The sequence below is a fragment of the Chaetura pelagica genome, unplaced genomic scaffold (genome assembly GCF_000747805.2).
Source record: "Chaetura pelagica isolate M959 unplaced genomic scaffold, ChaPel_1.0 scaffold103, whole genome shotgun sequence".
Taxonomy (NCBI): domain Eukaryota; kingdom Metazoa; phylum Chordata; class Aves; order Apodiformes; family Apodidae; genus Chaetura; species Chaetura pelagica.
In genome coordinates this window covers 1,157,424-1,172,505 of record NW_009953004.1, presented here as the reverse complement: position 1 = coordinate 1,172,505, position 15,082 = coordinate 1,157,424, and the positions used below count along the sequence as shown (strand labels likewise).

Below are 15,082 nucleotides of genomic sequence, written 5' to 3'. Positions count from 1 at the left end.
GGAATGCCCTGTGCCATGTTCAACAGCTCACCCGGAGGCTGCGGATCTCCCGATCTTTGTCCTCTCTCAGGTTATTGATCATCTCCACATAACGGCTGGAGAGCTCGTCCGTGGTGGTCTGCAGGGTGGGATTGGAGCAGCTCTGCAGAAAATGAAGTATTATGTTAAAATGAGAGCTTAGATCATTAATTGTCACACATGAACAACAGCTGCTGAACACAGAACATGTCTGTCACCTGCAGCCTGAGGTTCTGGATCTCCTGCTCCAGGGCCCGCTTGCAGTACTCCAGCTCCTTCAGCTGACAATCCTTCTCTCCCTCGGTGAGCCGGAGGCACAGCAGCTCTTCCTCCAGGCAGCGGCACTTGGCAGTGCTGTCCCTGAGCCCTTGCTGGAGAGACCAGAAGTGGCATGAATGCAGTGTTCCTTAAGGAATAACAGGATCACACACATACACCAACATATTCCAGGCAGCAGTCACTCAGAACACTCAGAACACAGTGTATGGGCCAGTTTTGGGCTGTGTAATTACAATGAAAATGCTTTAGATTTACCTGCTGCTGACGATTATTGTCTCTCAGAGAAGCCAACATAGTTTCATATTCTTTTACTTGAGACTCTTTAAAAGCCAAATCCTTCTTCAGTAAGACATTGTCAGTTTCTAATTTCTGTAAGACAAAAGGGTTTGTGGTCAATAGCTGCAACTCCTCAGTAAATGTTTACATATTCAAAATGCAACATACTGAGTGAGGCTTTAGAACTGAGAAAATCATCTGTCTTCTTGAAACTGTAGTGTCTGTGGCCTTGTGTTGTGTGTAAGCACTGAGATCTTGCACACTGCTCTTTCAACTCTGTCCTAGAATGAATTATTTGATGAAACAAACCAATAAAAATACCTAAACTGAAACGACTTCACTGAACGGACTCCTTGCTCCATGCTGAAGATGACCCTTAAAACTCCCTCTCTGCTCCCTACACTGCATTTCACAAGTGTGTGCTGTGAAGTTTCCAGTGGGGCTGAGGGCTTGGGCTGCTGTGGGACATGTTCCTGCTTGTGGAGCAACTCTCCACCTGTCTAGCAGCAACTCTCTACGTATCCAGCTGTATCAGTAGCTGTGGAGCTCCAGCTCCAGCTGGAGAACCACCTGAGTTGCTAAAGCCACCAGCTGACAACACCTTTCCTGTGCAGCAGGAGACACAGCTTTATCAGGAGTGACTGGACCTGAGGGCTCCCCATTCCTGGACAGTGCTGGTAAAGAGGCACTTGGGGTGTCCTCCTTGTCAGAGTTAAAAGCAGAAACAGCTCCATGCATTTACACCACTGCAGAGATACCAGCACCATACAGACCAATTCAGCACTTTCCACCTAATTTCACTTGGCCGGGTCTTTTCTTCCTTTGAAAGTATTTGGGTTTTTAGGCTTCAACAAACTGAACCTCAGAAAACCCCTGCTAGAAAGAAACCTGCCCTCACCCACAGGACAAGTCTTGCAGGTCCTTCACCAGTAAAGCACCCGGGGTTCACAGCTGAAGTGTCTTTGTGCCAGACTTCCTGGTGGCAGGTAAAACCAGAGGCTGAGGCCAGAGGGGCAGAGCAGTGTGACTTACCCCCAGGTCATCCTGCAGATGGCAGAGCTCCTCCCGCAGGTTCCTGAACGTGGAGAGCACGAGTCTCAATGACTTGTCTGATGTCACTCTCATCTAGGAATGGGTTAGAAAAAAATAAATTACAAAGCTGATTAATTGATGTGCTTTGGTTACACTGTGCTTGACAGAGGGTAGAACAGAAACCTGCTTTGGAGCACAAAGTAACCTGTGCTGTTGGAGCTCCTGCTTGGCATGACACATCTGCACTTTGCCAGTGGCTTCAGGTTTTACTTACTGTCTTGTAACACAGGCCAAGATTTTTTCAAGTGGAAGGAACAAGAGAGGAACGAACAGCATTTGTACACCAATAAAGGGAAAAATAATTGTGTTAATATTGTACAGTCATCTTTTGAGCATGTAGAGCTTTGTGACTTACATGGATGTAAAGAAATCACTGCCCTACCTGAGAAGTCACAGAGGAATGAGTCCTCAGCTCAGACCTGGCAGAACATGCTTTCAGCTCAAGGGCAAGAGGATTTACTTTAAAAATTTAAAAAATTAAAATAATTTTTTAAAAGATCTGTAACAACCAACTCCTCCCTTGAAAAGGAAAAAGATTCCAAACGTTAAAGGAGGCAACTGGTTGCAGAAGAAAGGCAGCAATGCTCGACAGCCCAGCACTGTTCTTTTCATCCATGTGTATTGATTCACAATAAAATAGAAATTGGTTCATTTCATGATACATTTCTAACATTTGAAAGAAGAAAAATTTATCTTGAAAGAAATCACAAAATTTGTCAAATCTTTGACTCATCTAGAAGGGCTGAATATTCTAAACACAATATGTTTTGGTTTTTACACTCTGCATGAAAATTAAGCTCCCTGTTTCTCTTCCTCTGATACTGTCCCTTATTTGTTCATCCCCTGAATTGAAGAAAGCCACCAAGATCTCCATTAATACGCTGATTAACCCTTGTCCTATTTTTTTATCCCCTGGTGCTATTATGTGACTGAGGCTTCAAAAATAACATTTCTTACCTGTTTGATTTTTAATTAAACTACAATTTCAGTTCTTATTTACTGTTTTGTTGGTTTTATTGTGAAATACACTGTGAGAATAGATTAAAAGAAGGAATTAAGTCAAAGTGGTTGAATTAGACTATAAAAAGATAGGTAGGTCCCCACTCAGCAATTAGTGGTAGAGGTTGCTGAATTCCACAGGTGTTGTATACAGTGACATTCTCCATGTGCTTAGACTGGAGCCTCTGGGCACACCCAGCACAGTCTCCACCTGAGCAGTGTGATAGCTGGCTCAGAATCCTGCTGGGATGTCAAAACATTCCACATGTAACCCCATCTGAGAGGTCTGAGAGCAGGTCTACAAGTAGCTGACCAAATCTGGTTCCCCAAAAGACATTTTAGCTGCATTTTTTTTTAAGCACAGGTGTGCAAATATGAGGCCAGCTGGACTACAGGTAACAGGACACACTGTTTCAGATCTCACACTGGTGAGCTGACCTGGCTTCCTGGGACAGGGTTCTAGCAGGAGGTCAGGACCAGTGTCCATCTGCCTTGTAAAAGAATCCCAGAATAATTAAAAGTTGGAAGCGAACTGGGAGGTCACTTTGTCCCATGCTCCTGCTGAGGAGGTCAGGACCAGTGTCCATCTGCCTTGTAAAAGAATCCCAGAATAATTAAAAGTTGGAAGCGAACTGGGAGGTCACGTTTACCCATACTCCTGCAGAAAGCAGATGAGCTGGGAAGTCAAACCAAGCTCTGACATTCACAACTTCCTTCAGATAGATTTTTTACCAGGAAGTGAACCTAAGCTCCAGACCAGGTCTGGACACACCTGCCAAGCAGTGCAGGTTGGTTTGGATCCTGTTCTAACACACCTACACCTCAAATGGTTCTGGAGATGAAGTGGGATTCATGCTCCAGCACTCCTGTGTTGAGTCAAAAAGGCAGGGGCCAGTTCCAGTCATCTGCCTTCAAGGCAATTCCTAACCAGGTCAAGTGTTTTGCTGGAAAATGCATTGCAGAGCATTCCAGTGCTGGGAGCCAACTGAATGAAGAACCATTACCAAAACTGCATTCCTGTCCCACCACCTTCCAGCCAAACCCCTGTGGCTGGTGATTGAAAAGGCAGGCTGGGATGGTGGGGCAGCTGAAGAACAAGATCAGAAGAAAAGCCTTTATAAATGGACCCAAGGCAGAAATGGTTGCTTTGTTACCAAACACCATAAGCAAGCCTGGGAACTTGGTGCTGTGGGGGAGGGTTTTACCCAGAATGTTTGTAAGAGGTGAAACCTAAGATAGAAGCATTCTGTGTAGCTGGCAATCAATCTCCAATATTCACTAAAGCACCTTCTGTCTGCCTTTAGCTTTTCAAGTAAAGTGATAGTACACAACACAAATACATAATAAGATGAAGAATCTGTGTTCTCCACCAAAAGCCAAGGTTTCCACTGAAACTGCAACGAAGTGCCACCAGTAAAGCTCAGTTTAAAATACACACATGATCTGTGGGCCCAAATGCCAACAACTGGGATCACCTGTATGATGCCATATCCTTTACACCAGAAAAAATGGAGTAAGCAGAGCACAAAGTGAACCATGTTATGTACAAAGTCCCTGCTATGTATAAGCCATTTTCTATTTGAAGTCCCTATAGGCTTCCACATCCCCCTTCCACCCCACTCTCATACCTGCAGGAGATAACGAATCTGCTGCTTTGTTGCTTCAGACAGTCCTTTAGGAATTAAATCTTCAATCTCTTCAGTCTAAGCAAAGAGAGAGGAAAGGGGAGACATCTTGATTAAGAATTTAGTCTGATCATTATGTGGTTTCTTCATTAGTTACACAGCTCTACTATGAAAAACATGCTTAGGACAAGGCAAATAAGAATGAAAATAGATCAAAGTCTCATATTTGTCTGTGGCATTAAAACTGAGAGGAAGTGATGCATGAAGCATATATTCAAATCTTTTAGCATTTATTTTAAAAGCAGTATTCAAAACAATCCTCTCTCAAGAAAGTAACAGCCCATGCTGGAACAACTCCCAGCAATAAATGATACGAGCAAATCTTGCGTTTCTCAACAAAGAGACTGTCAGGACACAAAAGATGACCAACGTGTCACAAGAGGCAGCCCCAGTGACTTGGGGCATTGCTTCATGTAGTTTAATTTAACCCTTGACAAATATTTAGTCCTAGACAAATATTCCTGCCACATACACACAGCCTTTCAAACTGCCAGCTCATGTTCCTCTCCTCTCTCTGAGGCAGGGTTCTGCACCTCCTGCACTGGTGCTGCACATGGTGCTCAACAGCAGCTTTACCGGCAAGAGAGTGCAAAATCTTTGCAAAAAATGCATAATGAAAATAGACGTAGCTGCACAGGTTTGTCTTACAACAAAACCATTATTGGCCCAACAGGAAAGACTTGCTAAAGACTTTCAAAATTTTACTATCATACTGGAAAAATGCAAATTACTAGTTTCCTTTCGATACTACCATGTTTGCAAATGTATGTCTAGCAGTAGGTTTTAGGCTCTGAATTAAAAGCAGTAATCCCTGACTAACAAAGAGCAGCATTCTTCATTTAAACTGGCTGCCAGAGCCACACCAATGCTGTTAACACAGCACGTCGGGGAACAGCTTGTGGAGAGCACACCTGGTGCTTACCTGATAGGTGAATTCCAAGTCATGGTTCCTGTAAAACACAAAATCCAAGGGACCAATTAACAGAAAGCTTGTTGAGAACTTGTAAGAATTCATCCCCACATGCACAACTATAAAAAGATTATCTTTAAAATATGGAGCAAGGAAGGTTTTTATCAGATGAAGTACCTGCCTTTTAAGGTGCCTGGCAGCAGGAGCTTTTAAATATGACTCCACAGAGACCTATCTGAGCAGCCTGGAATACTAACAGCAGCCCAATTAACACAGGCTGATTATCTGCTTCTTGGGGCAGATCTCCCAGTTATGTCCAGTTAATCCCATTATATTCTTAATTAGCTGGGTGATGGTGTACCTAGAACTATGCTGCAGTGTATTGACAAGGCTGAAGTGTTTCCTTAGCAGTGTCAGGTGTGTTATGATGCTCCCATTCCACTTCTCCCCTGCTTTGAGACCACTTATTCCAGGCAACTTGGAAAGCACCATAGGAGCCTGGGAGCACGGGGGAGAACGAAGCAGTGGTGCTTCTAAGGGAGGGGTAAGAACACTGGTGACTCAGAGTACTGGTGTGATCCTGCCTTTCTTCTGAAAGACAATCTGTAGGGCTCTGCAGGACACATGCTTGGCATTATTTTGCAGTTAGATACTGAGCTTTATGCCTTATGATGGCCAGGACATAACAGAACACCAGGACAGAACAAAGGAAATGGCTGGACATCTGGGTTTTTTCTTCAGGACTCAGTAAGACATTTGTCAGAGCATGCTGTAGGTATACTCTACTGCTCTTATGTGCAAACAGGAGTAGGATACAGAATTCTTACTGTGTTTTAGACTGAACAGTTTGAAAAAGCATCAAAATCAATATTCTTGGCTTACAGCATTTGAATGCCCTCAGTTACCCAGCAAATTATTATGTACAGTACATAGTCAATCCTAGCTGTGGGGGAAAAAACAAAGAACAGTATCCTCTGAACTGTGCAATGCTGTGATTGCTAGGATACCAAAAGGAGAGAGCAGACAATGCCAGTACCTTCCTCCGATTTTCTCCACGTGCTGCAGCAAACAGCTGTGCAGGTCGCTGGTCTTGCGGTGCAGCTCAGCCAGGAGCTCGCCGAAGTAGCGGCAGTCCAGCTGGTCACTGCTTTCCTGGGAGCAGTTCACCTGGCAAGTAGGAGGAGAATCAGAGCTGGGTTCCCTTCCTCAGGACAAAAACTGAAACTGAAGATGCTCAAGTATTATGGATTGGCTGTTTGCTCTAACAATTTGCTTACACTGCTCTTTTTCCTGGTGCTGAGCCTTCTGTGCAGTCTGGGTTTCAGAACCACACAGAAATCACTGCCCTTACAACAACCACGACACAAGTGTTCTCTTCCTCAGCAATGCCATCAGCAATACTCTAACAAGCAGAGACCTGAGAATGATGAACTCTTTCAGTAACATACATGTTTCCATAGCTGTAGAGGGCAAGATGCTGTGTGCAGCGCCTGAATAAACCCAGCTGGGTGCAAAATTCCCCACTGCAAAAATGGTCTGTGTGTTGCCACATTCCCAGGGCTTTTGCACACAGTCATGCCTTGGAGTATATCCAATGGCTGAGTGAGGAAGTTCTTTTCCTTCCCAGACTCTGTTTCAAAAGCATCTACAGAAAGGGCACTGACAGAAGCCACCTCCTTTTCTTAAGCCCAGCAAGACCTTAAAACACCTCAACTGAAGTTCAAATGTTTGTTTGTGCATATGAACAACAGAAGAATTTAAAGAGCAGCCCCAACTGAGTTTACCTAACCTGGTTCATGGGAGTTATCTGGCTCTAGAAGATTCCACACAGCTCTAAGAGTAAGGTCACCAAGTATGTTTGTCTCACCACCTCTAAAGTAAAGAGATGCACAGGAGGGACTGCTACACTCCCTCCCACAACTGAAGTAACAGTGTATGTGCACAGCAGGGCTCCTGCAGCCCTTAGAAACTCCAGAACCTGCAACCTGCTGCAACATGAAGGGCAAAGGAAGCCAGTTTGGTGCTTCCAGTGGACATATGTCAATACTTCTATGTCAACTTGAAATGCATTTCGAATCCTCACTGATCAGTGCAGCTAGCTATCCTGAATTGATGTATGTCCACTTTATAAAGCAATGTCTCTATTCTCCAAAACTGGAAGCATAAACCTTATATTTGTTGTACAAAGACTAACAAGATGAAAACAGATAAACTCCCAGATAAAGAAACAAAAACAAAAGCCAGCAAGACTTAACAAATTTAAAGGGAGGTAGAATGATGGTCAGCACAATTAAGTGCAGGTCTATGCCCATAAGAAATAGAATACATCACCTAACCAACTTTTTGTTTTGTTTTGTTTTGTTTTCACAGCATGTGCCAAAGTCTGGGACAGTTCCAGACAAGGTCTGCAATTTCAGCATACAAAGAAGTTGCCTGCAACAGACCCAAACTGATGGTGCTTAATTACCCTACTAGGATTTGACCAAGGACTTCTGACATTGGGGATCAGCAATTGTATGTGTCTGTAAAGCTCTGTACTCTGCATGCAAACCAGAAATACCCTGAAAACAGCAAAACATTCAACTAAGGATTCTTACAGGCTGGCAGGTCTGCACTGTGACCCTCCTGACGGAGCCGCCCCCGCACTCATCGCCCACAGTCACGGGCATCAGGTCACAGGGGTTGCTGGTCTGTGTCTGCTGGCACTGCTGGGTGACCCGGGGCTGCTCGGGCTGTGGACAGGGCTGGGACACATGGCACGGGTCAGCCTGCTGGCACAACTGGTACTGCTTCTCCTAAAAACAAGAACCAATTTTTTTAAGCTGCTGGACACACCTTAATGAGACAGAAGCTTAATATCAATATATAAATTAGTGAAATGTGGTTTTACATTGAAAGACTGATGAGAGTTTCAGATATTTAAATAATCCTAATAAAATTCCTTTTTTTCCCTAATTGAACATGAGTTTGTCTCACACTTTCATACTTCAGGGTTCTAATTCCCAAATGCTAGTAGCTGCAAATGACAAGCATAGAAGATACATCTTTCCTGAGTTGTATGTTCCATTATGTTGTTACTCTTAATTTACTGAGGCAATGGGAACTCCTGGTATTTAATTTTAAGCATATGTATATCCTGTTTCATTAAGGATTTTAGAGGTAAAAAAGAGCTCCAGTTGAACTCAGTTTTTATCACTGTAGTTAGGAAAGAGTTTAGTACAACTGGTTCAAGACATTTTCCTCCATAAATGCTTTCAGCAATTGTAACTCAGAGTGTCCTAAATGTAAGGGACACCTGTCTTGTTTTTACAATCAAGAAAAGCACTATTTACAAAACCACATGCCAAAACAATAAACTAGAAGCTAATTTATGTTCAAAGTCAAAACCCTGAAAGCTACAGATTCCAGCAAACTTACAGTGTTTCTCTAGATCATGGCTGTTACACATTTACTTAAAAAAAAACACCAAAAAAACCCAAACAAACAAACAAACAAAAAAAACAAACGGATTTTGTATTCTACATAGAAACATGCAAATGCAGATCCTGGGCTTCAGGTGATTTTAACTTTAAATTCACAATGCTGCATTTAAAAAGTTGAACCAGCTTCCAATTCCACACCAAAACCAGAGCACAGGGTCTACCCAACACCTGCACAGCAGAGACCAGGGGAGCAGAGTGAGGACCCAACCTGACATTCCAGCTATGGGAGGAGGTTTTCCATTGGATTTGGAGTGAACTGCATTCTCATGAGAGGAGCACACAGGGTGTATAGGAGCAGGATACTGGGAAATTTCCTCCAAAACAACACTCCTGCTTTTACATAAATCTAGATAATACCCTGGGTAACAAAAACCAGATATACAAATAGTTTCTAGGACTAGACCCCATACTTCCACTATTCTATGGGAAGAAGGAAGCTGAGATTCATCATTAGCTCTATTTTTTTTTTGCTTGTCACTTAGGGTAAGGATATCACACCTAATTTATCTATCTAAAATCCAGAATGGAATGAAAACTTCTGTTATAAACAAACAAAAACTGCAAACAGGTAAGATTAATCACTCTGAAATAGCTTACAATTCAACATTTTTCCTGTTGAAAGTAACAGTATTTCACAGCAATAAGTAGGAATATTTTTACTATTGACAAAATACCAATTCTAAGACAAAGTTTCCAGATAGCTTTTTCAAATACATTTTTTTCAAGAATGAGTAAAAACAAGAAAAGAGCTAAAATCTCAATTTTCTCTTGCAATAGATAGTATTAATAATAACCAAATTATTATAATAACCAACTTACTTGGTGGGGATTTAACAGCTCATATTTTCTTATTGTCTTTTCATAGATGACATTATTTCCAGGAAAGAAATTCCCCCCTCTAAGAAATAATGGGGATAATTGCTCCTGTAAAACATTTTAATAAAAACATTCACAAATCTTGTCAAGTTCAGAATTAGTGCAATTCTGACTATAAAATATAACTTGAAGACACATACACTTTGAGATAGTTCTTTAAGATATATACATTTGAGTGTATGTCCATATGGAAACAAAGTGACTCTGACATCTAGACAAGGTTTGAAATAAATGTGGCAGAAACAGTTAGAAATTGAAGCATGTTACTAGAGACTTACTGCTGAGAGGTGGGAAACCTGACTAGCACTTCTGCTCTCTTTTCAGTCCCTATTACTTTCCTCTTCCAGAGGTGTGGGCCATGTGCTTTCAAAACATTTCACATCCCCTGATGGAGGCAGCTGAGCACTTTGCCCAGTCAGGGTAATTAAGGGAAGAAGAGCTACACAATCAGAACTCCAGCACTTAACAGTTTTCCTACCTGATCAGGATTCTCGATAATAATCCTTCGAAAAGTGCCCTGCAAGGAAGGAAATAAGTAACAATTCAGTGATTACTGCACTTTAATCTGCAAAATGTTTTATTGTTAGAGATCAAGCTTACACAGATTCTCAAATTAATCTGAACATGAACCAGCTGTAAATGTACAGAGATCCCTTGGTCAAAATCCCCTACAAGTGATTTAAAGCCAGGGCCCTTGGACCCAAGGGAAGCAGTGCGCAGTCTGGACTCCCAGGTTTAGCAGTCTGTCTTCCTTCAATCACCTCCTGGCAGGTCTGAGGGAATGAATCCCTATTTTCTGTGAGTACCAACAGAATAAGGAACAAATCAAAGCTGACATACTGGACTAGGCCTTCGGGATCACATCTCCCTGCTGTTCCACAGACACTGTCTTCTACTTACAGTCTTCCATGTTATCTATAAACATCAGTTGGTTTATATGGATGTACATCTAAAACACCTTTTGTTTCATCAGGGGAAGAAAATTTGTATTTTGCTCAAACACCAAAACAAGAGGGACAGAGGAACTGCCAGCAACCCACACCAGGCACCAGCCAATGCACCCAGCGGTGGCAATTGCTTCAAAACCTGGTCACAAAACTCCATCATTGACACCTATGAAAAGACACACACGGGACATCTGCACATTCTTGAATGAAAAATGAAATATGCCTTTTTAAATGACAGAAATCCAGAAATGGCAGCAGTTGTGTTCATGTTCCAACAGATTATTTAACTCTTCTTCCCAGCACTGTCTACAAGCAATGGTGGGCACTGTCCTCCATTTTGTGGACTGCCACCAGTAGTAACAAACTGTACACATTGCTTGAAGTGAATCCAACCCACCGAATCTAACCTAAGCATCACGCAGTTTGCTAGTTTACAGCACACTACCTATTCCTTCCCACAGTACAGATTTTCAATTTTCACTACAAATCATTTCTTCCCTCAGCCCATGGGCAGTAGTTGGGAGGTTTATGTTCAGTCTGAGACATCCTTAACTGGGTAAGAGTAACTCTGAAGTAGGTCAGGCTTCCAGTTGTGAACTATTGCATAAGTTTAGGAAGCCTGAAGCAATCTTCCAAATGTCCCAAGAATGAATCATAACAGCACCAGGAAAGAGGAGTCAAAGTAGAAAATAAACTGTTTTAGCAGCAATCACAGTAATGAAGAAATTTTAAAATTGTAAGTGCTGCAGGAAACTGAGAAAGCTGATTACTGCCCTCTTCCCACAAACTGAGTACTTGAGGATGGTCCATCAAGGAAGGAAACCCACCAACACCAACAGAACTGTCTGTGCCAGGACATAACTCCAAAGAGAGACAACAGGGAGGCATAGAAAACACAGCCCAATTCTTGCATCGCTCTGACACATATGGATTTGAGCTAAAAAGTAAAATACTTTACAAATGGAGGTCCACTGGTATTTCCCTCCCACCAGTTCCAGAGCAGGCACAGCCTGGCTCCCAGCACCTCTGAGCTCCACGCTGAGCCAGGCGTGGCTGGCTCTGCAGGACCCCACCAGGGCTGGGGAGAGCAGTCATTGTTCTTGTTGAGAGCTGACTGCCATGGCAGGGCACATGAAAACCAGATCAGCATTGTGTACGAAATTAAAAGACACATTTTCAATTCATTCAACTGAAAAGCTGAACAAAATTGCCTGAACTAAATCTCACTGCCGCAGGGCTGTGGAACACCCAACTCCTGGTGTCTGGTCCAGAGAGGACAATGTGGAAGGTTTTCCTATCTAGTTGCCCGTGTGTTCTCAGAGGAACATGTTCAGAACAGTGAACACTAGAGCATTTTAAGTTTAATATTCAAAAGGACTGGCTAATCACCTGCAGAATAATATACAAAGCTAAGAATGCTTTGTTTGGATAAAATTATGCTTATTTGTAAGATACCCAAACTCTTTCATTTCCAAAGAACTTTGATGCAGATACATTTCCCTCACTCCTTCACAAACACAGATTTGCCTGCCCTTCCTCCCATACCAGCCCAGCAGGCTGGACTTGCACAGGCTGGGAGGGAACAGAAACTCTGACTGGGTGCCAGCCTGACCTCCCCACAGGCAGCTCCTGGCCCTGCAGGGGATGCCACACCAAGGCCACTGGAGCTGCTCCCTCAGCAGGGCTGGTGTGCTGCTGGAGGTACTGCTGTGGAGGACAACCTTGGGATACCTCCAACTTCCCATCCTTCCCAAGGGGCACAGCTCAGGCTACTCTGTCATCTCCTGCAGTGCTCTCCAGATGTAACATTTTGTAGCTGGGAGAAGGATGGGGATTCTAACCGGGAGAGTCCAGTGCTGCTGTGGATTTCAGTGGCACAACTGGGTTTGGGATTTTTAACAACCTGACCAGTCATTCCGGGTCTGTGTTTATAAGGATAATTTCAAAAGGCATATGCTAACACTTCCATTATGTTTTTTTTCTAGTCTGTAGATTTTAAAATAAGCATTTGATAGATTTACCTAGTTACCACATGTAAGTTTTATAAAAAACCCACACAAACAGTGTGCTTTTATTTCAACAAGCTTCCCTTAGCTCCAGACAAACTAGTGATTAAGAATTTAATGTGTCAAAACCTCTTACCCATAACGTATTGTCTTGTTAATTGCAAGCAATCCAGTCATCTCATCAGAATTTATGAGTTACATTTGGCAGCTGAAATACGGAAACGGCAGGTGATGTTTGAAGGCTCTTTCCAACAATACAGACAAATCCCACAAGCTGGTTAATATTATACAATTCTCACAATGGGTGGTGAGAGCCCTTCACACTGCACAGAACTCAGCCCAGCCAGGAAAAGATCCTGCTCACAAAATTTCTCACAGGGATAGACAACTCCTACACAGCCTATCAGATGTGTGCCCTCTGCTCTGACAGCAGACACCTGCCGTATGCCATTTCATCTGTTATTTTTTCATAACATGGTGAAAGGATTTGGACATTTAAGCTATACTGGAAGATAATGTATTCTGAGCAACATTCTTCATTTAGATCAAGCAGATGAGAGCAAAGTTTGCCATGAATCACTCCAGATGAAGCTTGCCATGGCTGGGAGTAGCATTTGGCTTCTACATCAAGGATAAAACAAAACTAGACCAAAAAAAGTGAAGAAAACTGAACCCTGAACTACAAAATACACAATTACATGAACTAGACACACACACCAGTCTCAAATTTCCCTTCCCTCTAGAATTTTTTAAAATGTACATAAACACAACAGCACAAACCAACCACTTGATACCAACAGCAAAGCAGACATTGGTTATCACTAATCTACAAAGCTCTGCAGAAGTAAATTAAACACTGCTCAAAGGCAGCCCTTTGCCTTATCAAGGAGCTTAAACTGCAGGTCTAGGCTGCCACCGACTGAAAATGGAGTCTTTGAAACAGCTGTGTGAGGTAGGCATCATTACATGGCTCAGTTTATGCAGCTGTGTGTCATCTGCTCAAAGGGCACCTGAATAAAAAAAGAATTGTACTTCACATTGCAACTCTGGAAATGTCCTGCACTCTTCCCAGCACTTCTTTCTGACAACTCCCATTCAGCATCAAGTATGCAACTTCTTGTCTACTCCCAGCTGACCTCCCTGTTTGTTACTGTTTTCTTCTTTAATAACTGCCTAATAATACTTACTAAGCACCTTCCCACTCCACCATTAAAACTGCAACCCACACAAAGCCTGATCTGAACTACACCTGCTTTTGTTTTTAAAGTCTAATCCAGCAAAAAACACTTCAGCAAGAAATTATTTTTCATCAGCATGACTTAATGGATTCAGTGACTAAAACAGATGTTGAAAATGAAACATATTTTGTAGGGCAGATCCAGCATTTGAGTCTATAATCAAATTGTCCATATATTTATCTAAGTGGAGGAAGCCTGGGACTGCAGGATTTATTCTAATGAATATTTCATTAATTGAACGCAATTCAGACTATCATCTAGCCTAGCTGAGCAGATCACTCACTCATCTGGGAGATAAGACCAGTGTTTACACTGCTGCCCCACATCTTGCAACAGGGGGATTAGCAGCTTTGATACAGCAGGAACGTGCCTGTCACATCCAAGTCAGATAAAGCTGTTAGTGAAGCAGCTCCTTTCCAGAATGCACAGAAGTCAGCCTGCAGCCCTTAAACTATGCAAATACAGCTTTGTAAGGAGATCAGATTTTGTATTGGCCTTAATCCCTATTATTTATCTTAGTTAAATATTTGTATAGCACAGGAAAGAAACTTAAGAAAGAGATAAACTTGAAAGAAACAGATGTTGCCATATTGAGCTTAACATCCCAAGTCCAGTTCTATTGATAGTAATGACAGGGTGATGTGTAAGAGATAAAAATGGTTCAAGAACAAATTCTGATCTCCTTTTCTGTTTTTACAGTCAAAGCTGCTCTTAAGACAGCGGATTCTAGTTTTAAGATCTAGCTATCAATCGTGTATGTCAAATTGATATGAAATTCCAGAAATACCTTCAAGCCATTCTCTGAATATACACAGAGCTGCAAACCTGCTAAACTACATTGTGAAGACTTAAAGCAAAGCTAAATGAATTCTACTTCCCTGCCTGCTCAGTCACATACGTTATTACCACCATCAGTTTGAACAGAACCATTAAGCACACACACATCTTCCAATTACATTTACTTGAGCAGCACCAAGTAAACAAAAGAGTGGCTTTGTGTGGATCCCACCAGTGGAACGGGAGCACCCGGCCTGCAGAACCACTTGGGCTCCCACTCCAGCTGCATTTTTGCTGTTAAACAGGCAAAAATCAGCGAAAATACTGCAACAGAGTAAGGTACTTGGAAGTTTTAAAAAAAGGAAACTGACCGGTCCATTTAAAATCAAGTGAAAAGGAGAGATCTGAGGAGAAATGTATTCTAAGAGTTCCAGACTGACAGAGGTTACTGAGACACGAAGCTCCCCCTCCTCGCGTGGGAGAGGAGTCACCCCGCC

General features: G+C 42.5%; 1 protein-coding gene across 1 annotated transcript in view; it reads right to left on the bottom strand.

Annotated features, from left to right (window-relative positions):
- Positions 1–15,082, bottom strand: part of POF1B (premature ovarian failure, 1B) — a 20,376-nt gene that overhangs the window by 3,648 nt on the left and 1,646 nt on the right. The window contains exons 2-12 of the mRNA XM_009996604.1: positions 14,818–14,879; positions 10,096–10,134; positions 9,561–9,665; positions 7,857–8,054; positions 6,296–6,426; positions 5,272–5,299; positions 4,293–4,367; positions 1,606–1,698; positions 553–666; positions 226–389; positions 32–140 (exon numbers count right to left, since the gene is read on the bottom strand). Coding sequence (XP_009994906.1) covers positions 32–140; positions 226–389; positions 553–666; positions 1,606–1,698; positions 4,293–4,367; positions 5,272–5,299; positions 6,296–6,426; positions 7,857–8,054; positions 9,561–9,665; positions 10,096–10,134; positions 14,818–14,879 — 1,118 coding nt within the window. The remainder of the gene's footprint in view (positions 1–31; positions 141–225; positions 390–552; positions 667–1,605; positions 1,699–4,292; positions 4,368–5,271; positions 5,300–6,295; positions 6,427–7,856; positions 8,055–9,560; positions 9,666–10,095; positions 10,135–14,817; positions 14,880–15,082) is intronic.